The sequence below is a fragment of the Nyctereutes procyonoides genome, unplaced genomic scaffold (genome assembly GCF_905146905.1).
Source record: "Nyctereutes procyonoides isolate TBG_1078 unplaced genomic scaffold, NYPRO_anot_genome, whole genome shotgun sequence".
Classification (NCBI taxonomy): Eukaryota; Metazoa; Chordata; class Mammalia; order Carnivora; family Canidae; genus Nyctereutes; species Nyctereutes procyonoides.
In genome coordinates this window covers 663,897-688,743 of record NW_026575025.1, presented here as the reverse complement: position 1 = coordinate 688,743, position 24,847 = coordinate 663,897, and the positions used below count along the sequence as shown (strand labels likewise).

Here is a 24,847-nt window from a genome sequence, read left to right as displayed (position 1 = left end):
GTTTTGTTTCCAAGAAACAGAAAACCATCAAACTAGTTTAAGCAAAGAGGAGAATTTATTTGAGGAATAAAGGACGTTCTGTGGTATCCAAGTATAGAAGGGACTGAATCAGAGATTGAAAGTCAAGAATCTAAGTGAAATAAGTCAATTGGAGAAAGACAATCCTATGGGTTTCATTGATATGTGGAATATAAGAAATGGTACAATGGACCATAAGGGAAGAAGGGGAAACTGGGAAAAAAATCAGAGAGGAAGACAAACCATGAGAGACTCTTAATTCTGGGAAACAAACAGGGTTGCTGAAGGGGGTGGTGGTGGGTAGGTTAACTGGATGATGGACATGAAGGAGGGCACATGATATAATGAGCACTGGGTGCTATATGCAGCTGATGAATTGTTGAAAACTACATCTTTGGCAAATTGAATTTAAGTAAAAAAAAAAAAAAAGAAAGTCAAAGATCAAGGATACTCTCTGCATCTCTGAAATACCATGGTCTTTTTTCTACTATTGCTCTTAAATACTAGTTTTCCAATGTTTTTCAGGTCAATGACTCAATTTAATGTTAAACATTTTTTCTTTGATAAAAATCAGACCTATTTAATATTTACAATTTGATGTTCCAATAACCATAATGAAATGATTACTATAGTTAAGCTAATTAGCATATTCATCTTATATAGTTACTTTTTTTTTTTTTTTGAGGAGAACTCCTGTATCTTTTCTCTTAGGAAATTTTGCACTTCAGCACGTATCCTTACTGATGATTTCTGACACACACCGCTTTCTTTCCATCTGTCTATGCCACTGCTTTCTTTCCATCTGTCTATGACCTTTGTTTTTTCTGTTGACTGAGTTTCTTGCTGTTCAGATATATTTTTACTTTCATAAAAGAGCATTTCTTGAAAATTTCAAAGATAAAGGGAAATGCAATGAAGATAAATTTTATAGCAGAGTCAAGATGTTCATATTATTTCTTCCTTATTTCTCATGGCTCAAATGTGGTAAAAAAATTCTGAAGATGTCACTTTAATCTAGAAAATATTGTTTTGTGTCCTAGGAGATTGTTAGCATGAATGTTGTGTCTTGTGGATAGTCTGTGCACCCTTATGGATAGTCTGAAGGGAAGAAGGGTGTATAGATGTAGACTAAGAAGTGCTCAGTAATGATCTGTTCAGGGGATAACTTTTGTTATGATCTACTTGGCTGCTGACTACCAACCTGGATCCAAAGTGCCAGGCTGGCCAGCCATAATGATGCTCTAGGAGGACGAGCTCTCTGAGTTCAGGATCTTTCACTTTGGTTAGTGGGGCAAAAGATAGGAAAGTAGTAGTGAAATGGAGACAAACTAGTAAGCTGGATTCTCTCCAGAGGATTAGAACACCTGTCGTTCAAACATGGTTATTGATGCCTGTGAAATGGTGGAGAATCTGACCTGAGTTGAAGACTGGTATAACTGAGTGAACAGAACTATGCTCAGGACCTTTTGGAAAGGGAAATATTATCAGTGAGAAGATGTCTCCCAAGGCAGAGAAGAAGGAAATGAGGAATTTAGGAGCACAACTATGTCATGAGGATTCCCCAATAGAAGAGAAATGCAATGAAGAGGGTAAAAGAGTAGGCTATGAACCTGAATGGCTCTTCAAATTCAAATCATCTGGTAAATTAGAAAGAATCCTTGCTGAAGTTAGAAAGCCTGGTTCTGAGACCCAGAATTCATCACTCTCTGTGTGATCCTGGGTAAATAACCATCTCCCTGAGCCTTAATTTTCTAATATACAAATTGTTAGATTGCTAATAGTTAATGCTGAATAAGTATATATGGGCTAAATGAATGAATTGGTGATTAATATATCATAATGCGGGTTACATTGTCTAATTTGTTATAAATGAGATGAATTGGTTACAACAATGTATGTTTTATTGCAGATCTCTCAGGACCTCGTGTCCAGAATACCCGATTGGATCCCATGGCGAATACAAATAACGTGACTGAGTTAATTATCATTGGTCTTTTCCAGGATCCAGAGGTTCAGAGAGTGTGTTTTGTGATATTTCTTCTCGTGTACCTGGCCACAGTGGTGGGCAATGGCCTCATTGTCCTGACAGTCAATGTCAGTAAGAGTCTGCATTCCCCCATGTACTTCTTCCTCAGCTACCTGTCCCTGGTGGAGATCACGTACTCCTCTACTGTTGTCCCTAAATTCATCACAGACTTACTTGCCAAGATTAAAACCATTTCCCTGGAGGGCTGTGTAGCTCAGATATTCTTCTTCCACTTCTTTGGAGTCACTGAGATCTTCCTGCTTACGGTAATGGCCTATGACCGCTATGTGGCCATCTGCAAACCCCTTCACTACACAACCATCATGAGCCGGTCTGTGTGTCGCCTTCTGGTGGCTGGTTCCTGGATTGGTGGCTTTTTTCACTCCATGGTTCAGATTATTATTACACTCCAGTTGTCTTTCTGTGGTCCCAATGTGATTGACCACTACTTCTGTGATCTCCATCCCTTATTCAAGCTTGCCTGCACTGACACTTCTGTGGAGGGGGTTATTGTGTTGGCCAACAGTGGGTTATTTTCTATCTTTTCCTTCCTCCTCCTAGTGTCCTCCTATATTGTCATCCTGTTCAACTTGAGGAACCATTCTGCAGAGGGGAGGCGCAAAGCCCTCTCCACCTGTGCCTCTCATATCATGGTGGTCCTTTTGTTCTTTGGACCTGCCATCTTTCTCTACATGCGACCTCCGTCCACCTTTACTGAGGACAAACTGGTGGCTGTGTTCTACACAGTTGTCACTCCCATGCTGAACCCCATCATCTACACACTCAGAAATGCAGAGGTGAAAAATGCCATGAGGAAGCTGTGGGGGAAGAAAGTAAACTCTGCGATGGGATAAAAATGAAAACATACAAGAAATTATCATGTATAGGGTGGCCAAATATGCATTCTGATTTTAATCAACTGTGAGGAATTGAGGACAATATAACTTGTTTGTATTTTGCTTTTGTATTTAGATGAGCCCCTGTATTCCATTGTACTAATTATAGCTGCATGGATTCATTGATGTCTGTATTTTGGAGAATGTTTTGGAGAAGAGCTGCATCTTCTCTTCTTCAGTTTCCCAGAGTGCAAAATGCACAGCCTTCAGGGAAGGACCACCTAGATTGGAATTCCTGCCCTATCACCTTCTACCTGTGCAACCTTGGGTTTATCCACTTTACCTCCTGGTGTTAGTGTGCCATGCTGTGTAGAAAGTCTGTGGCATATGGAGATGGAAGTTTATGTTTGCTTTGTCCTTTTCTTCCAATGTTGTGTGGTCTTATGGGAGTCCCAGGAAGGCTTTAATACTTTATTTGGTACCCCTATCCTATTAACTTGATTCTAATGCCTGAAATTCCACAGTAGGATCTTTATTTCATAGGCATTGGATATTATTAGAATGGAAACATCTCTTGGCTGTGAAACACAATGGAACTATTATTAACCATTAGTTTGGATGATTTTAGAAGACCTTTTTCTTTCTAGACAGTTGCTATCTGGGCACTGAGGTATTGCTTAAGCCATATCTAGCTCATTGCCTATTTTTGTATGACCTACAAACTAACATGATTTTTATACTTAAAAAATCAAAGTAGAATAATATTTGTTGATACATGATAGTTATGTCAATGTAAAATTTTAGTGTCCATAAATAGGTTATTGGACTACAGTCATGCCAATTATTTTACTTTTTCTCTATGATAGCTTTTGTGGTATAGTGGCATGGTTGATGGAGACTGTACAGTCTACAAAGCCTAAGATATTTACTATGTCACTGTTTTCAGAAGCAGTTTGGCAACCTCCGGCTTAAGTCAGATGACATTTATTGTTGACTCAACAAAAAGTTTGAAGACCAGTGGTTGGTCCTAGGGTTGTTTTAATTCTGTGATACCAGAGCACCTCGTTTGTGCATCTTCAGTTCTTTTTTTTTTAAGATTTTATTTATTTATTCATGAGAGACACAGAGAGGCAGAGACATAGGCAGAAGCAGGCACCCTGCGGGGAGCTTAATGCAGGACTTGATCCCAGGACCCCAGGATCAGGACCTGAGCTAAAAGCAGTCACTCAGCCACTGAGCTACCCAGGTGCCCCTTGTGCATCTTCAGTTCTCTTGGCTCCCCCTCATGGCTGCATGATGGCTACAGCATGTCTAGGTATTCTATGCTCACGTGAGGGGAAGGAGGAACTCTTTTTTACTTAGGAAATATTTCCTAGAGACTTCTCAGAACAATTATTATTTTTTTCTTATTGACTAGAACAGAAAATTTTCTTATTTCTTACTGCATGTCCATGTGTAGCTGCAAAGGAGGCCGGGATAGTGAATAGTGGTAAAGAGAAATGGGATTATGTTGTCAGTTTAGATTAGTCACTACTGTTCTCCTGGGCTGCTTAAGCAAGGTCAGGGTTGTCATTAGGAAGAAATGTCTGCCATGGGGAGTGTTGGTAGATGGGATATCTTGGAAGGTGGTGCACCTGGACATAGTGGCAAGGATTTGAATTGGTGCCAGAGTGACTGAAATCCAGCTCAACCTCAGGCAGGTGACTGATCACTCTCTGTAATCTGGTTTCCTTGGCATGGACACTTGGCCCAAGTGTAATAAACCTTTTCCATAATGTCCCAGTTTTCCCATAAGTGCATCTACTCATTTCCCTCTAGAGAATAAGGGAATGAGGCCCTGGGATATGAGTGCTTGAGGGTTGTGAATAGGAACCAAACCATCCTGCAATTCCTGAAAGTGGGGAGAAGGTCTTATTTACATATATACATCCCTGCACCCAGAGTTCTGGGCCAATTCACTGCAAATAAAGTCACCGAGTAGCAAATCTGCCAATTTTTAGTAAATTTGCTAATTAGCAATTTTCTAATTCCCCAAGCAGCAATTTGCTAACACCGAAGTTTTGATTTTTCAGAAACATATTTCTATTAGGCCTTTGTAAAATTCATTGCACTTATGCTGAAGCCTGCAATGAGCAATATCTTTGGGGAGAATTTTTGTATGTTTTGAATTTCAGCTTTTTGGATATCATAAGTATCAAGCATTTTATGTATGTTGGTTTCTCTCTTCCAATTGAATTTTTAGTCTAGTCAAATGACTTTGCTGTATCGCTTCATTTTTAGATTTACCTTCTTGAGAAAGGGACGTAGGTAGAGGGAGCAGATGGGGAATTGTGTCTGGGCATGTTTTCCCATGTGTTAGCCAAGCCTTCCTGTTTCAGGTTGAATTATCCACCCCCCAGTGGTTTACTCCTTGGGTCTAGGCCCTTCTCAATGTGACTTTGAAGTTCTTTCCACTACACATGGAATATACTTCTCTATCCCTTGACTTTGGCCTCAGCCATATGACTTGTTCTGGCTAATAGAATGTTATGGAAATGACAGTGTGTCTGTGTCAGAGCCTAAATCTTAAGGGACCTCATGTATTGTTTTCCTCTTGTGTCCTTGTCACCATTATGAGATGCTGGGGAAGAGCTGCTCCGCAGCCTGGGCTGCAGAGTGACACTCATGGAGAAGAACTTCACCTGACTCACCCAATTGCAGCCAGAGGCAGAGCTGCCCCAGCTAACCTGCAGACACACTGCACTAATGTGAGAATAAATACTTATTGTTGCACACTATTGAGGACTTGTGGTTATTTGGTCTCAGCACAAACTCATTAGAGGTGAATGGCAAATACATATATCAAAGAAGAGCAGAAAAGTCATGCTTACTTCACATTCTTTATTTTGTTGAGCATGGGCATTGACATATCCTTCCCTGCTGTCTTGAAGGTTTTACTTGAGATGAAGAGTTTGGAAATAGGGTCTGAATCTTTTTGCCAGTTTGGTATATCTCAATTTCTCTCTCATGCTTTATGGATTTGTAGATCTAGATTCACCGAATGTTGATTTTCTGTGTGTTTTACAACTTAGATTTTCTAAGGCTTCTTACTGAATAGTAAAAGCAGTAGAGTAGATCAGAAATGGAAGTTGTCTTTGATAAATTAGTAGTTCAGTGAATCGGTCACTTGCCTAATACCTAACTAAATCTTTGAATTGGTTAATTCTCTGAATTTACTGTTGGTAATTCAGTTATTGGCAAACTTCTATTTGGTGGAAAGATTCAAGGAGAAGTACTCTGCTTTAGTACCTAGTGTGATGAGTGTCAGAGGCACTCAGTAACTACTGAATTGATAAAAGATATTAAAATGGGACAACATTTTCTATCTTTATCCTTTGGGAAAGGCTTGAGCTAGATGTGAGCTAATTGGGAGCTAGAAGAGCTCTTTCTTATGAATTACTTTTAGTTGCATTATAGAAGTGATGTTAATCTATTACCTTGCAATGAAAATATAACAACTTTTCAAATGCATGAAAATGCCCCAAAGCTATATTTAGGGTTATGAGTAGAGTGATTGTTGTATTTGTATAACATCTTATGTATATTTCATAGCCCTTTCACATCGATTATTTCAATTTCATTGGAGTCTCATAGCAATCCTGTGAGGTCCATGAAATCTGAGTCATTCCCAATGTGCAATTTGGAGTTTGAAACATCATTTAGATTAGGATTTGTCTACAAGGGATGGAATCTAAAACAAGATAGAAGTCAAGAAGTAGATAGTTCAGGATGGAAATGTTCTCTCTTGTTTCTCCATCCGTTATAGCTTTCATTGCCATCTATCTTATGGTCCAAGATGGTGCTGCAGAGGAAGGCATAATGGCAGCATTCCTGGCATCAGGGAAGAGAAAGGGGCAATATAAGCACATGTTCCCTTTCTTAAAGTTGCATGGGAGGCTGGGTAATGTAATTTTTATTCTAGGTGGGTATGTGCCCAGATAAAAACTCAGAGTTCTTAAAACTATAGAAGGAAGAAGGAGAAAACAAATGTTGGGAAACACCAGCCATCTCTGCTCCTGAATAAATCAGGCATAAAACTTGAGCACAAAGTCAAGTATTCTGACACCAGGATCAGACTTTCCCTCCTTTGTGGTTCCTCATCCCAGCTGTTTTCTTCTTTAAATTGAGACATAACTTATATTCACTGAAATGCTCAGCTCTTAAGTGTACAACTCAATGAGTTTTGACAAATTTATATAACTGTATAACCTAAGTCCCAACCAATATGTAGAATATTTCCCATACCCCAGAATCTTCTCTCGTGATCTCTTTCAGGCAATCTTCACTCCCCATAAGCAACTACTGATCTAATTTCTATCATCATGGAATTTAACACCTTCATAAACTCATAAAATGGAATCATAAAGCATGTACTCTATTGTGTCTGACTTCTTTCACTCAACATAATGTTTTTAAATATTCACTGTGTTGTGGGTTACAATAGTTTGTTCTTTTTGTTTGGTGAATAGTAGTCCATTTATACATTGTACCACAACAGAAGGAAATGTATTCTTCTGTTGGTGGACATTTGGTTTGATTTCAGTTTTTGGTTGTTATGAATAAAAGCTGCTATAAACATTCTTTGACATTCCCATTAAAAAAACATAAACCAGTTGAGCCATTGATAGATATAATACTAATTCTGAATGAACCTGTACATCCTTTATAATGGTAGAGTTTGATTAGAAGGGGAGAGGGGAAGGATTAACCCATAGCCAGTGGGCTAATCTTTACCAGGTGAGGAAATAAAACCAACCTTTTATAACAAATGTAATTTAGGTGAACAAATAGTCTTATACCACAAACATTTTTAACAGATGTGTTTCTTATAATAAATATTCATAGACCCACATTAAGAAATTTATCTCCCTTAGATTTTTAAACTGAGCATTTCAATATAGAATATATTTTGGCTGATAGACTTTCACAGTAACTCAACTTCATGATGACCTGTTAGAGAATAAGTACATGTTCTCTTCAATATTTGGAGCGTTCACGTAATTATTTCTTATTAGAGCCCCATTCAGGGTAAGTACCCTGTGAACATTAGATGAATTTTTTTCTTCATTTCCTTGTAGGTAACATAAGTTATAGGAGGACCTGGATAATAAAAATAAGATTTTATTATCCAGGTCCTCCTTCCCATGAGGTTGTCTGCCTAATTAGGAAGGGTAAAGTATATGGATGGCTCTCTGGGAGCAATCTTCTCTCACTTGATCATGATGACCTCCCCCTTGGTATCTCTCAAGCAGTGTGAACTCAAGGCTGAACTGCCAGAATTCAGGAATACCTGGAGGCAAGTCTACTTTACTCTTGTTTTAAATCAGATGGTAATTGAGGCTCAATGGCTTAGTCTCAGCATTTTCGAGTCTTAGGCTCCAGGATGAGCAGATCCTCCATCTGGAAACCTCTGTAAGATATAGGCTCTGTTTGGTAGCAGAGTCTTCATATTTTCTAATTGGCTAACTGAGGAACCTGCAAGAGCTGACTACTTAGCTGTTACTTAAATCTCTGTGTTCAATACAAAAGAAGGAACTGTGGTGAGAATAGCAGAGCCACAGAAACACTAGGGTGAGTTTTGTTTTGCAAGCATGTGCTTCTTTGCATGTCATGATTATAATCTCACTAAAATTTTTTTAAAAAATATTTTATTTATTTATTTGACACACACACACACACACACACACACACACAGAGCTTAAGTATGGGGAGTGGCAGGCAGAGGGAGAGGGAAAAGTAGGCTCCCCACTGAGCAGCGAACCCAATGCAGGGCTCAATCCCAAGACCCTGGGATCATGATCTGAGGTAAAGGCAGATGCTGAGCCACCCAGGTGCCCCTAAAAATGGTTTTTTATTTAAATTCAATTATCCAACATATAGTACCTCATGAGTTTCAGATGTATATAGTTCAAATAATTTGTCAGTTGTGTATAATACCCGGGGCTCATCACATTCCATGTCCTCCTTAATGCCCATCACCCAATTACCTCATTCCCCCACCCACCTCCCTCCAGTTTGTTTCCTATAGTTAAGAGTCAATTCCACTTTGAAAGCAAGGGGAATGTTGCCATGAAACACAAGGCATTTTACAAAGTGCTCTCACATAGGTCTGGTCTTTACCTGAGACAAGCACAGTGTTAGGTGCTGGGATTCAGAGATAGAGAAGCTATAGTTCTGGAGGATCTTTGTTTTTTCAATATCTACTGACTACCTACAGTGTACCAAATACTGTGTTAAAAAGTCTAAACCCTCAATACTCATTGTTAATTCTGTTTTGTTTCTTTTTTAGTAATTTCTATCCCCAACATGAGGCTAGAACTCATAACCCCAAGATTAAGAGTTGCATGCTCTGCTGACTGAGCCAGCCAAGCAATCCCCTCCCATTGATTCTATCTACATACACTGAATGCTATTTCTTGGCAGTGCTTCAGTTAGCACTGGGGATGGAGTGATGAGCAAGCTATAATCTCTGCCTCCAGGAAATTAACAATTTAGTGGGCAGATGGTCACAAAACAATTATAGTTTAGTGTGAAAAGTGCTATGGTTTGAAAATGTTCTGTGAGAAGAGGGCCGCTGACTGTAAGGGCTTATGGATTTAGAAGATCGATTTCCTATCTGAGAAGAATTTAAGTCAGTACAGAGGATGGGAACTTAAGTTCTGGGATGGGCTGGGAGTGGGATCTACCTGTAAGGCAGGAGTATCTCCAAGCTACAGTTTGGACATTGAATCTCTGAGAGGCTAAAGAACTTTTTAGATATCATATAGATACCACCTGAAGAAACCTAATGTAAACCCAGGAGTCTGGACTCCTAGCAGTGCTTTCTCTGATGAATGGCCTGTTGGTAAAATTCCCCAGCTGAGCTGAGAGTTTGGTCTCTCTAGTCTCTGCTGCCATCTTTGTCTCTGAAGGCATAAACTCTATCTATGATTCCCTTCTGGCTCATAGTGGTCCTTCATCAGCTGAGCCTGCCCCAGATGCTAGAGCAAGAAAGCTTTGTGGCATGAATGAATGTCATGAACCTCACTGTAGGAGGAGCTGTATTGATACACACAGACCTCAGTCACCTTGGTCCAGAATGGATGAGGACAGAGTGCAAACCAGTCAGTGCATAGTCTTGGTGATGACCCAAGGTGTTGGAAGGCTAGATGTGGAGAAGGTTGTGTCAGCATAAGTGGACAGTTGGGACAGAGGGTGTTTGTGCTTCTCTTGCCACTGGGGGGCATATGATAGGAGATATCAGTAAAGAGAAGAATTGTGTATGGATTGAACTGGACCCTTGGAATGGGATGAAATCACCAAGTGACCAAGCTTAGAAGGAGGGAATTAGGAGAAGCAAAAATAAGAACGAATGCTGAGTGTCAAGGGACATCTTTTCTCAAGAGTCTGAAGAGTAAATGGAGAGGTAAGAATCATGTTCTGCAAACCAAGGATGGACAGGAAACAAAAGGAAGTGGGAGGGAGAGAAGCTGAAGGCAAAAGATAGCTAAAAGCATTCAGACGTCATAGGGAGACCTCTAACATGGAGACAGCAACACTATCCTTGCTGCCACCATCATCTGAGGGGGCATTTTTTAAATTTATTTATGATAGTCACAGAGAGAGAGAGAGAGAGAGAGGCAGAGACATAGGCAGAGGGAGAAGCAGGCTCCATGCACCGGGAGCCTGACGTGGGATTCGATCCCGGGTCTCCAGGATCGCGCCCTGGGCCAAAGGCAGGCGCCAAACCGCTGCGCCACCCAGGGATCCCTGAGGGGGCATTTTTCTCCTAATAGGTGCCCCCTCCATGGGTCTACTGCCACCAGTCCAATCTTTACATACAAAATGATTTTGCTTTCCAGTTAACTAGCATTCCTGGTGAGTTCCCATTGTCTGCAGGATAACCCCCCAAATGCCTAACAGTCCTTCTGGAACTGGTACTAGACTATGTTTCTAGTTTCATCTTTGCTCTTCTGCCCTTCACTCCAGCCACACATGGGTGGATTTTCATGGGTTAATATGCTCTTCTTCATTTTTGGAGTGATCTTCCCCTTTTCTACACCAAACAAACTAACTTCTACTCATCTTTCAATATCCAGCTCACAAGCTTTTCAAATTTGAGAGGGATTATTATATAATTCACGCACTTGATGAATAAATCTTTTGTATCATTTCAGATTGTCCCACCCAACTTACTGCCACCTGAGGCGCCTTCATGGGTAACACACACAATGTGACTGAATTCGTTTTTCTGGGACTTTCTTCCAATCAGGATGTACAGAAAGTTTTCTTTGTGCTGTTTCTGCTTTTGTACATAGCAGTTGCACTGGGGAATCTCCTCATTGTGCTCATTGTCATGACCAGCAGAAGGCTTGGTTCCCCCATGTACTTCTTCCTCAGCTACCTATCCTTTGTGGAGATCTGCTACTCCTCTACAACAGCCCCCAAGCTCATCTCGGATTTGCTGGCTGAAAGGAAAGCAATTTCTTTGTGGGGCTGCATGACACAGCTTTTTTTCATGCACTTCTTCGGTGGCACTGAGATCCTCCTGCTCACTGTGATGGCCTATGACCGCTATGTGGCCATCTGTAGGCCCCTTAACTACACCATTATGATGAACCGGCAGGTATGCGCTGTCCTGGTGGGAATGGCATGGGTGGGAGGCTTTGTACATTCCTTTGCCCAAATCCTTCTGATCTTCCGCTTGCCCTTCTGCGGTCCCAATGTGATTGACCACTATTTCTGCGACCTGCTTCCTGTGCTCAAACTTGCCTGTTCTGACACCTTCCTCATTGGTGTGCTGATTGTTGCCAATGGGGGGACCTTGTCTGTGATCAGCTTTGGGATCATCTTAGCCTCCTACATGGTCATTTTGCTCCATTTGAGGACTCGAAGCTCTGAGGGGCGGAGCAAGGCCCTCTCCACCTGTGGGTCCCATATCACTGTGGTTACCTTATTCTTTGGGCCATGTATCTTCATCTATCTGAGGCCTTCTACCACCTTGTCTGTAGACAAGACAGTGGCTGTGTTCTACACAGTGATCACCCCACTCCTCAACCCTGTCATTTACTCCCTAAGAAATGCTGAAGTGAAGAAGGCCATGAAGAAGCTGTGGATCAGGACAATGAAGCTAGAAGAGAAATAGAAGCTGAGTCTTGGTATTGATCCTTGGGTTTAGAGTGATGCTGAGTCCAAATTGAAGGAGCAGAATGAGATGAAGGAAAGTTCATAGGGCTTGTTGTTTCTGGAGTAATTCTAACTGTCTCATCTTCAAAAAGTGTATTCTAATAACTTGTAAGATAATTCCTCTTATGAATGTACTGAAACTTGATTAGTCATTTTCTGTTAGATGTCGAGATTGTTTCTAATTTTTTATTGCTATAAATAACACTGTGGAAGTATTTTTTAAATATTTGTTTATATATTTGAGAGAGAGAGAGAGACAAAGATTTTCTTTAAGCAAATTCATGTATAATATGTATTCTTATTTCTTATTTTACCTTTTACACGAACAATAAGATATTATATAAGTGGACCTGAAACTTGCTGTATTTATTTAACAATATATCTTGGACATTTTTCTATATTAGTACACTGAAACCCAGGTGCTCCTGTGCAGAAAGAAGTTTCTTAATTTGGTGTAATCCCACTTGTTTATTTTTGCTTTTGTTGCTTGTGCTTTTGGTGTCATTTCAAAAAAAATTTGTTGCCAAGACCAATGTCAAAGACCTTTCTCCTATGTTTTCTTCCAGGAGTTTTTTGGTTTCAGGTCTTACATTTAAGTCTTTAATCTATTTTGAGTTAATTTTTGTCAATAGTGTAAGATGGGGGTCCAGTTTTGTTCTCCTGCATGTGATTATCCAGTTGTCCCATCACTGTTTACTGAACAAACTATCCTTTCTCCATTGTGTATTCTTGGCACTATTATCAAATATTAGTTGATTGTGTATGCAAAAATTTATTTCTGGGTTCTCTATTCTGTTCTACTGGTCTATGTGTCTGTTTTTATGCTAGTACCATATTGTTTTGATAACTATATTTTTGTAATATAGTTTATTTTATTATTAAGATTTTATTTGTTTGAGAGAGAAAGGGAGAGAGAGAGAGAGAGAGAGAGAGAGAGAGAGAGAGAGAGAGAGAATGAATAAGTGGTAAAGGGAGAGGGAGAAACAGACTCCCTGTGAGCAGGGATCCCAATACCAGGCTCGATCCCTGAGATCATGACCTGAGCCAAAGCAGGTGCTTAGTGACTGAGCCACCCAGGTGCCCCTTTGTAATATGGTTTAAAATTAGGAGGTGTGACATGTTCTTATTTGTTCTTTCTCAGGATGCTTTAGTCATTTGTAGTCTCTTGTGGTTCCATATGAGATTTAGGATTTTTTTTCTATTTCTGTGAAAAATGCCACTGAAAATTTAACGGAGATATTCTTGAATCTATGGATGGCTTTGTGTAGTGGGGACATTTTGCAATATTAATTCTTTTTGTCCATGAATATGGAATATTTTTCCATTTATTTGAGTCTTCTCCAGTTTCTTTCTAAAGTCTTATAGTTTTCAGTGTACAGATTTTTCACTTCCTTGGTTAGATTTATTCCTGAGTACCTTATTGTTTTTATGCTATTATGAATGGAATTTATTTCTTTTTAAGACCATTCTTAATGTATTGTCACACAGCTGACTTCTGTACGTTGATTTCATGTTCTTAATTAATTTGTTGATTAGTTCTTACAGTTTTTTTTAATGGAGTCTTTAGGGGTTTCTATGTATAAGATCATGTAATCTGCAAACAGGGACAATTTACTTCTTTCTTTTGAATTCTGATGCCTGTTATTTCTTTTTCTTGCCTATGTGCTCTGGCTAGGACTATGTTAACTAGGAGTGGTGAGAATGAGCATCCTTTTCTTTTTCCTGATCTTAGAGGAAAAGCTTTTAGCTTTTCACCATTGAGTATGAGATTAGCTGTGGGCTTATCGTTTAACCATGTACTACAGTTATGTGGTTAACACACCACCATATTGCAGTATTAGAGTATTCAGAATTTGACCATATCCTTATCATTACCGGTGTGTTGTACATTTTCATGTTTTCATGTTACTAATTAGCATGCTCTCATTTCAGCTTGAAGAACTCCTTTTAGAATTTCTTCTAAGTCCAGTCTAGTGGTGATGAACTCTACCAGCTTTTGTCTGTTTGGGAAGGTCTGTATTTTACCTTCATTTCAAAGGATGACTTCTGGATAAAGTATTTTTGGTTGGCAGTTTTTTTCCCTTTATCACTTTGAGTATACCATTTTACTCTCCTAGCTTGGAAGGGCTCTGCTGAGAAAGCCAGTGATAGCCTTGGAGGTTTCTTGGGTGAGAGGATTTTTTTTTCCTCTTGCTGCTTTTAAAATTCTGTCTTTTCTCTTAAACAGTTGCATTATAATAGTTTTCGAGAAGATCATTTTGTATTGAAATTTTGGGTGACCTATTAGCTTCATGAACTTGATGTCCAAATATCTCCCTAGATTTGGGAAATATGCAGCCATTATTTCTTTAAATAAGCTTTCTTCCCCCTTTCCCTCTCTTCTCCTTCTGGGACTGCGGTAGTTCTAGACTGTTTCTTTTAATGATATCCTATTGTTCTCACAAGCTTTATTTTTTTAAAAATAAACTTATTTTTTATTGGTGTTCAATTTGCCAACATATAGAATAACACCCAGTGCTCATCCCGTCAAGTGCCCACCTCAGTGCCCGTCACCCAGTAACCCCCACCCCCCGCCCACCTCCCCTTCCACCACCCCTAGTTCATTTCCCAGAGTTAGGAGTCTTTCATGTTCTGTCTCCCTTTCTGATATTTCCCACTCATTTTTTCTCCTTTCCCCTTTATTCCCTTTCACTATTTTTTATATTCCCCAAATGAATGAGACCATATAATGTTTGTCCTTCTCTGATTGACTTATTTCACTCAGCATAATACCCTCCACTTCCATCCACATCGAAGCAAATGGTGGGTATTTGTCGTTTCTAATGGCTGAGTAATATTCCATTGTATACATAGACCACATCTTCTTTATCCATTCATCTTTCGATGGACACCGAGGCTCCTTCCACAGTTTGGCTATTGTGGACATTGCTGCTATAAACATCAGGGTGCAGGTGTCCTGGTGTTTCATTGCATCTGTATCTTGGGGGTAAATCCCCAGCAGTGCAATTGCTGGGTCATAGGGTAGTTCTATTTTTATCTCTTTGAGGAACCTCCACACAGTTTTCTAGAGTGGCTGCACCAGTTCACATTCCCACCAACAGTCTCACAAGCTTTCTACACCTTTTTTTTTTCATTTTTTTTTCTGTGTTCTCCTTTGGATAAATTCAAAAGTCTTGTCTTCTACTCCTAGATTCTTTCTTCTGATTCATCATTTCTGATGCCAATGTTCTCTGTTGAATTATTTTCTTTTCATTCACTGTAGTTCATGGCTGCTGAGTTTCTATTTGGTTAGCTTGACTGTGGTAATCATTTCACAATATATAAATATATCAGACCATCATGTTATATGCCTTGAATACCTACAATTTTTTACTTGTCAACCATACTTCAATAAAGCTGTAAAAATTAAAATAATCCAAATGTTAGTTATTTTTATTACCTTTCTAAGCAAATAGTGTGTGTGTGTTTGTGTGTGTGTGTGTGTACATGTGCATAAGCATGTGTGGCTGTGTGGCAGGGAAGTGTGATATAAGGCAGAGAAGTGTTCTTTCTCTCTACATCCTTCAGGCCAGCAGAAATGCATGTATGGATCACTATTTGTGTTTCTCCGTGCCATTTGTCCAGCCTTTGTTACTCTTAGAAGTCCTTCCCAGCTGTTAATGATACTGAGAATTTTCAACATTAGTTTCTCCTGCAGAGTTTTCTTAGTGAGAAGTGGAGAAAGGCTGAGCCTACTACCATAGCCAATGTCATTTAGTATGAAACTAATAAATTAGGAAGTTATTGATGTATATGCAGAATGAATTAACATAGGTTTCTTAAAGTAGTGATAATTTCTGGAACTTTAAAAAATGGGGCAGCCTGGGTGGCTCAGCAGTTTAGTGCTGCCTTCAGCCCAGGGCCTGGTCCTGGTCCTGGAGACCTGGGATCAAGGCCCACGTCGGGCTCCCTGCGTGGAGCCTGCTTCTCCCTCTGTCTGTGTTTCTGCCTCTCTCGGTGTCTCTCATGAATAAATGAATAAAATTTTAAAAAAACTGTTTGATTTTTTTTACAGTGTTTCAGATGGTTAGGAGGAAGAGATCAAATATATACCATAGATTCACAATTTGCCCCAAGATATAGAACTTTGATGAAGCAGCATTACTACACAGAGCAGAAGAAAATGGGGGGGGGCATTTTCTACTTTGGTTTCCCACTGGTCTCTTTGTTTCCTAATGGGGCACCTATTTGGGCAGGAAATGTTACACCTAGACATCTAACCCAGGTGGACGGTTTATTAGTTGTATAGGTTTAAACCATCCTCCTAATCTTTCTGAGTCTCGGTTACTGAATCTGTTGAATGGGAATAGTGGTACTTTGACTATCTGTGAGATGTTAGAAAGGTTGAAAGACACCGTTCTGCCCAACACAAGTGTGATGTATTGTTCTGTTCCAATCTGTTGAATGGGAATAGTGGTACTTTGACTATCTGTGAGATGTTAGAAAGGTTGAAAGACACCGTTCTGCCCAACACAAGTGTGATGTATTGTTCTGTTCCAATCTGTTGAATGGGAATAGTGGTACTTTGACTATCTGTGAGATGTTAGAAAGGTTGAAAGACACCGTTCTGCCCAACACAAGTGTGATGTATTGTTCCTAGGAGATTGTGCCTAACAATTTGGGAGCTCTAGTCTTCCTGAAACCCTTGCACATGAAAACCACGTGCTGACAATTTGTGGGAAAACACTTAGAACTTTAAGAATGAGCAGCTGAAAGAGTCAGGAAGGGTCTGGTTAGCCACGCAACCAGTACATGAGGTATCTCTGCACAATACTTTTTCCTTTCTGGCTATTTTCCCACATTTACGGTGAATAATATGGACAAGGTGATCTGGAAGACTTTTCCAGGTCTAACAATCTCTGGTCAGGTGACAGCAAATAGATGGGTCTTGCTTTTTTATTGAATCCGAAACCCTGCGTCCTTTGATGGGATCATTTAGCCCATTCACATTCAGAGTAACTATCGAAAGATATGAAGTTAGTGTCATCGTAATACCTATTCAGTCCCTGTTTTTGTGGATTATTTCTTTGGGCTTCCTCTTTCTTTTACAGGGTCTCCATTAATATTTCTTGCAGAGCTGGTTTGGTGATCAGGTGATGTGTTGGAGTATGTGTGTGAAGTGGTCCAGGTCCACTGGGTTCAAGTCTCCCTGGAACTCACTGGCATCATTGGTCTAATGAGGGGTGAAATCAGAATAGAACACCAGGAACCTCTTAAGGAAGCATGTGGTAGGGACAGAGGGATGTGATACTGAGCTCCTCTCTGTCACTTGCTTGAGAATGCAGAGGGAAACCTCTAGGAGCCAGGATAAGAGGGGGTTAATCACGCGGGACAAGTAGAAGTACCAACCTCATAATTGGATTAATTAGAGCTATGTTCCTTAACCTCTGAAGGAAGCAATTGGGAAGTTGACTTTTGCTCTTCTCAGAAACTCCCCAGACAGGAGATGCTAAAAAGTTCAGGGAATTTAATTCTCTGATCGAAGTCTACATCTCTTATACCTTAAATGCTCTCAGTTTCACAGTCCAGCAAATATTTTCCTTAAACCTCATTCTGCTGGATGTTAGAGTAGACTGGCCCTGTTCCATTCCCCTGTGACTTTCTTAGTGAGAAAGTTATGAAGTGCTGGAGGCACATGGAGGTGGTGGCATTGATGGCACCTGGTGAGTCCACAGGAGAAGACCAGAATCTAACGGCACCTTTATGTGTGGAACAGATTCTGAGGCAGTTCATTCACTGAGCCCTTACCAGGGGTGGGCAGACTCTCAGGCAGAGTATTTCACACACATATTGGCACATTTCTGGTGTTACTCTGGTTTCCACACACATCCGTGTATGGGGAGACTTTCTTAGATTTACTTACTCTTTCAGCTGATGGGGCAGACCTTAGACATTATCCTGTTGAAGTCTTTCCTGCCTACTTAAATCACAGGGCCAGACAGTAACTCTGTAGCTTGGCTGAGAGCAGTTGTCTTGGTGATTCTCACCAGAGCTGCTAGTAACATGGCCAGTGCAGAGCCATTTGCAAAGCTAGTTTTTAATTAACTACTGACTCATGCATTTTTGAGAAATTCTTTTGAAAAATTGAAGGGGCCTAAGATATTCTAACATCTGGCCTTCTCTTGTAGAAATGTAGGCATTAGTCTCATTTGAGCCTGGATGGAGATTAAGCTATACAGAAGCATACATTTTGCTGAGGACCTCCTGAATCAAGATTTCCAAGTTTTAGATCAATGAACACTAACATACTCCTTTTTTAAATTATTTTTTTAAAGATTTTATTTATTTGAGAGAGAGAGAGACAGAGAGAGACAGAGAGCACAAGAATGGGGAGGGAGAAGATGATTCCCCACTGAGTAGGGAAGCCCAATGTGGGACTTGATCTCAGGACCCTGAGATCATGACCTGAGCTGAAGGCAATTAACCAACTGAGCCACCCAGGTACCCTAACATAGACCTTTTATTTCTCTGATCAGTTTATCTGTAGAGGTTGTTAGTGAAGCAAATACATTTTCCTGGAGTGACTTATGGAAGTGAGTCAGTCTTCTGACTACAAAAGATTCAGAAGATAAAATTAAGAATCAAGGCAACAAACAATATTCAAGGTGGGTTCATTCACTTAATCTCTATGGAGGCATGTTTTGGAATTATTTTCAAAAAGAGACCTTACTATTATTATTTTTTATACTATATATCCCTACATTTCCTTTAGCCTCTGTGCTGTTTACAAGACACTCACAGTGATACCTTGTTTTTGAAATAGTAGCAGATGGAGGATTCAGGTATCAAATAAAAAACTCATATTAACATCTGAGTTCCCAGCTCTGAGGAAGATGTGACAACGATGATAAGAGACACTTCAAAAATTTTTGAAGCTTACACTATCAAGTTGGAGAGATGTGACAGGGGCATGTGAAACTGCTAGAGAACAATACAACCCTTGATGGCAAAGTGCTGGAGCCAAGATCTCAAGTCACCAAGGCATGTCTGGCATGCACAGGCTTCTTGCCCTGGCAGCCCAGTTTGGCCGACTCCAGAAACACCCTCTCCTGACCTGGGAGAGGCTCAGGCTATCTGCATGGAAATGACACCTATAACATTAGGATAGTGGAGAACTGAGCCAGCCCACATTATTGTTCATTTTCTTGCTGGTATATATTTTGAGATCTTGCTCTTCAGCTCTGCTTTGCCTGTGCTACAAACAAGAATCTCCTGTCTCTGTGACCCCCACTCCTGTTCTGGAAGCCAGCTGTGCGTGGGCAGCAGGGGAGGAGCCGGTGGAGGAGAGAAGAGTGAAGCAGGTGTTGGGCCTGAAGCCCTGGAGCCTGGTCTAGTCCAGCCTCTGTCTGACCAGCCATGTGGTTGTGGGCCCAGATTCCCCCTTCTGTGGGAGGGGGAATTCATGAGCTTCTTTCCAATTCTAGCAGCTTGTGATGGCGCTGTGAGGGAACTAGCAGGAGAAGCCCTGCGCGACTCCTCTGTTGAGAGACATCACTGGAGGAAAAGTGCAAGAAGAGGATACTGGAAAAGGCGGGTCAGAGCAGTATTATTTGTCAGAATCCACAGAATGAGGAGTTCCACGTCAGGAAAGGTGTAGTGAGAAATCATAAGGTAGGGCAGATTTGTTGTGAAGATTTGAAAAATGTTCACAGAGGTTGTTTATTTGGGCCACTGTGTTTAGACTTCTCTAAGTGCATCCCTGTTTAGGTTTTCTTCACCACAAAACCTGGAAGTGTGCAGTTACTTGCTGCTTGAGAAGAACACATACTTGCATTTTAGTCTCGTCCTTAGACCTGCCAGTTAAAGAGTCAGAATTAATGTCACCAAGGTGACATGTCACGGCACTGTTGGTGGTTTACCACTCTGATGATCTCTTTGTGAAATTACCTCTCAAATGTTTTCCATTTCCTTTTTTTTTTTTAAAGATTTGATTCATTCATAAGAGACACAGAGAGAGAGAGGCAGAGACATAGGCAGAGGAGAAGCAGGCTCCCTGTGGGGAGCCTGATGTGGGACTCGATCCTAGGACCCTGGGATCACAACCTGAACCAGAGGCAGATGCTCAACTGCTGAGCCACCCAGTTGCCTGAGCCACCCAGTTGCCCCATATTTTCCACGTTTACTCAGAGTTTTGAAAATGTTAATTTCCTTTTCATCCATTGTAAAGATTTAAAAATTTTAACATTTAAGAGCAAAGTTTGATGGTTATACTATATATGCATCTTGCTCTGTTACCTTCAATAACTTTGGAAAGAAAAGCACAGCTATTTTTTTTTTTTGATATACTGAAATCTAAGGATGTCCTTACCAATCATCTGTGAGGAGCTCTCTGATACTTGAAATCAAAAGCAATGATAGAAACACACAGCATGTACCTTCAAATCTAATTTCACAGGGATTATTTGCCTAGTAATAGAGCCATGTTTGCCACCGGGGTGAATCATGCCTATCTATGATTCCTGCTCTGTGCATAAACATCTGAGGGTGAAATATTGGCCAATGGAGGGTGGGTCAGGTGGGATATGGAAGAGACTGTGGGGAGGTCAGGGAAGGCCCAACTGTGAGAGAATAGTCTTATGTGAGTTTGTAGATAAAGAAACAGGCTCAGAGTGGTTGAGTCACTTGCCCAAGGCCACACAGCTGCGATGTTTGAAATGAGGTATGTGTTTTCCAAAATGTAAATGCTTCCACCATCCCTCTTACTCCTGGAGAGTGACTTACGGTGATTGCCTAACAACGGTGTCATATCTGTCTTGCCTTATCCCATAATGTGGAGTGGGTTTTCTACAGTAAGTGTCAGAGTTTCTCAAACTCAGTTATTCCAAATCCTCTCAAACTCACCAGGCTCCCTAATAGGCAGAAGACAGAAGCTAACGTGGGTGGGAAACAAAGCTGTCAAGTTTCAACCATTGTGCTTGGAGGTGGGTATGGAGATGGAGGAATGTGAATCATTTGAATCTGATTAATTAATGAATAGTGGTGAAACAGCAGAACATACAAATTTACTACCTAAACCATTTTTAAGGGGCAGTTCCATGGTATTCAGGTGCACCAATGGCCACCTTCGATCTCGAGAACTTTCATTGGCCGGAACTGAAGCTCTGCATCCATTAACTCCACATCCGTGGCTCCAGCCCCTGGCAACCACTGTTCTTCCTTCTGCATCTGTGAACTTACCACCCTAGGGACCTCATATAAATGGACTCATGCAGTATTTCCTGTTTTGTGGTGGGTTTAGCATGTTGCTGAGCATATTCAGTCCTGTTTCATTATGGAGCCCTCTGTTTGTAGGCCTGTTGTAAGGTGCTTAACTCAGAACCCAGAATGCTGCAAGACCACACAAACAAAGGTGGGTGTCAGGACTGCCTAGGGAAGCAGGAGCCTCTACTTTGTCCCCAGCACACACTGTACTAACAGTGTCTAGCAGAGTTAAAGCATCCTCAGTTCTGATACTCTTATCAATTTTACTCTTACACAGTTATAATTTGCTTAGAAACTTGTAGGTCATTCAGTTCTCAACACAGCACCATGGAAAGACATGATTTTTGTTTGCCTGATGAAAATGACAGGCTTGCAGGGATTTTTGGATTTGTTCAGTGTCACACAGCTGGTAGGCAGGTTCAGGTCCTCTGACTCCAAACTCAGGGTTCTTGTCACCAGGTCACAGTGCCACGGCTGTTCTCCCCCGTGGAGGGCTGGCCCATATTGCAAGCTGGCCGTCAAGTGTGGGAATATCCACTGTGGGGTCCTCTGTGTTTGTTGGCAAGGCTTATCTCACTCTGGGGAGGCTGTGATTGTGGATCCTCTGTGCCTGGTCACCCTCTTCAGTGTTCAGAGGACTCTGCAGTGTCTGTTGGGGTCTCTCTAGCCTGTCTTTGCTTCAGGAGGCCATCCTGCACCCACCTCAGCCTCTTTCTCTTCTTAGACCTTCTGTGCTCTGAGGCCCCCAGTTAGCATGCTGGGACATCTGGGGAACAGTAGGCTGTTAGGAAGGGGGACTTATGTGATTTTTGAATTGTTCCTTAGACATTGGCCAGGTCTGTCTAATCAGATGTTGTTTAGACACGGAGGCAATCAGCAAGTGACTCACATCTCCCTTTTCCATCTCTCCCTTCCTTTATGGACAGTGGTCAGAATTGATAACTGTCCTTTGCCATTCCCGCTTTTTAAAAATATCTGCTAGGGAGCCTGGTTGGTTTATAGGTTGCAAGATGAATGAGACTGAGAAGGTCTAGCACTCACTATAAGACATTCGTTCTGCATGAAGGTGTAAGACAAGACTGATCTGAAATCTAAATTATACAACCAGGCCCATTTCAGGAGCTTAAGGTACGATGGAAGCATCTGAGTCTTGAAGGATTCAGAGCACAGTTCAGGTATGAGCTGTGAGGCCCTGACATAGTAACTGGATCTCTGAGGCTCAATGTTCTTATGTTGAAAATATCCTGTCATTTCTTTGTGAGTATTCATTATCTACTGCAGGTGCCTGCATTAGAGAACACACTTACTACATTATTACAAACTCAATCCTATTTTAGGAATGAAACCAGACATTTGATGATTATTGTTTTGTCCACTTGTTTCAAGGAGAACATGTTTTGGAGAAGCCCAAGGCGGAGAGGGGCTCAAGAGGGAAAGGATGACAATTGTCTTCCATGGCCTAGAGGGATGTGTCTACTTATTGAAGGAGAGCTCTTCAAGTTCTTGGTTCCAGTCCATTCAGCTCCTGTGCTTTAGAACATGGCGACTCCAAGCAATGTGACTGAAATCATTCTCTTGGGGTTTTCCCCCAACAGGGAGGTGCAGAAGACTGTTTCTGTGCTGTTTCTCCTCATGTACATAGCCATTGTGCTGGGTAACGGCCTTATTGTGGTGACGGTGATGGCCAGCAAAGGGCTCACCTCCCCCATGTATTTCTTCCTCAGCTTCCTGTCCTTTGTGGAGATCTGTTACTGCTCTGTCACAGCCCCCAAGCTCATCCTTGACTCTTTTATTGAAAGGCAAACCATTTCCCTCAAGGGCTGCATCACACAGATATTTTTCCTCCATTTCTTTGGTGGTACTGAGATCTTTCTCCTGACAGTGATGGCCTATGACCGCTATGTGGCCATCTGCAAGCCCCTGCGCTACACCGTCATCATGAACCGGCGTGTGTGTGGCCTCCTGGTGGGTGCAGCATGGAGTGGGGGCTTGCTGCATTCTTTTGGGCAGACATTCCTCATTTTCCAGCTGCCCTTCTGTGGCCTCAAGGTCCTTGACCACTACTTCTGTGATGTCCATCCTGTATTGAAGCTGGCCTGCTCAGACACCTTCCTAATTGGTGTGCTGATCATCGCCAATGGTGGCTCCATTTCAGTGGTCAGCTTCATGGGGCTGCTTGCTTCCTACGTGGTCATCCTGTACTCCCTGAGGACACAGACCTCAGAAGGTCGGCGCAAGGCTCTGTCCACCTGTGCCTCTCACATTGCAGTTGTGAGTCTGTTCTTCATACCCTGTTCCTTTGTCTACATGAGGCCCTGTGTCACCCTCCCTGCAGACAAGATAGTTGCTGTGTTTTACACAGTGGTCACACCTCTCTTAAACCCCATCATTTACTCCTTCAGGAATGCTGACATGAAAAATGCCATGAGAAGACTGATGGGGAGGACAGTGATCTGGGGAGAGAAATAGATGATTTAATTAGGAGAAATAGGAGGAGTGAGGGATGGGAAGTTGGGGCAGTGACATCTCACTCTGTGTCTACCTTTAATTGACAGGCTGGCATTGGGCCTTTTACCTTTAAATTTCAGTTTCCTCACCTTTGTGAGATTGGATAGGATTGAGGGAGCCTCTCGAATGAGGTCTAGGGGTCTTCTGATGCTGCATTTCCACATTTGACAGTGACCTTGAGGCAGCTTGGCTTGTTTTGAGAAAATGAACTCTTCCCGAAAACTAGGGTCTTTCGGGGATCCCTGGGTGGTGTAGTGGTTTGGCGCCTGCCTTTGGCCCAGGGCGCGATCCTGGAGACCCGGGATCGAATTCCACGTCGGGCTCCCAGTGCATGGAGCCTGCTTATCCCTCTGCCTGTGTCTCTGCCTCTCTCTCTCTCTCTGTGTGTGTGACTATCATAAATTAAAAAACAACAACAACAACAACAACAACAACAACAACAACAAAAAACTAGGGTCTTTCTGGGAAAAATGAAGAGGTTGGTGGAAGAGGAAGGTTGCCTTGGGGATCAGTTGTTTGGTTTGGAAGTGCCTGAAACTTTGAATTTGGGGAGGAAGAAGGGAAGGAGAGAAGTAGAAGTCACCAAAATGCTTGGAAATTCTATTAACTTGATATACCAAAAATTTGCCTAGTGGGTTCTGAGCTGACCAGTTGACCTAGAAGATTTCTGTCCACAGAGCAGAAGGCATTCTGACTCTTGCCAGCAGATTCAGATCAGTTCACATTAGCATTAGAGTCACGTTTTCAAAGAATCAAATGGAACATTGGGAGATTTTAAGTGACTTGAAAGCAGTAGACCACAATACCTACTTGTAGGCCTGAGTTTTATTTTCTGCAGATTATTAAATTTTGGTGTCTAATAATCTCTTCTGTTCACATATGCCTGTCCTTCCTTATCTCTTGTTTTTCCTCCTTGTGCCTTTGGCTGTTTGGCCCATCAGTTTTCTCAGTCTTCAGCCTCCTGACTCCTTGTGCTTCTCGGCCATTCCCACAATCCACCCCTCTACTCAGCTCT

At 41.4% G+C, this 24,847-nt stretch overlaps 3 protein-coding genes across 3 annotated transcripts; all 3 read left to right on the top strand.

Moving 5' to 3' along the window:
* Window positions 1-1,968: 1,968 nt before the first annotated feature.
* Window positions 1,969-2,898, top strand: LOC129503158 (olfactory receptor 4B1-like). The gene has a single exon (XM_055315130.1). The coding sequence runs from the start codon at window positions 1,969-1,971 to the stop codon at window positions 2,896-2,898; it is 930 nt and encodes a 309-aa protein (XP_055171105.1).
* Window positions 2,899-11,113: 8,215 nt separating this feature from the next.
* LOC129503041 (olfactory receptor 4X2-like) lies at window positions 11,114-12,043 on the top strand. Its single transcript, XM_055314924.1, has one exon. The coding sequence runs from the start codon at window positions 11,114-11,116 to the stop codon at window positions 12,041-12,043; it is 930 nt and encodes a 309-aa protein (XP_055170899.1).
* A 10,820-nt stretch (window positions 12,044-22,863) lies between these two features.
* On the top strand, window positions 22,864-23,793 carry LOC129503033 (olfactory receptor 4X1). Its single transcript, XM_055314907.1, has one exon. The coding sequence runs from the start codon at window positions 22,864-22,866 to the stop codon at window positions 23,791-23,793; it is 930 nt and encodes a 309-aa protein (XP_055170882.1).
* The last annotated feature ends 1,054 nt before the right edge of the window (window positions 23,794-24,847 follow it).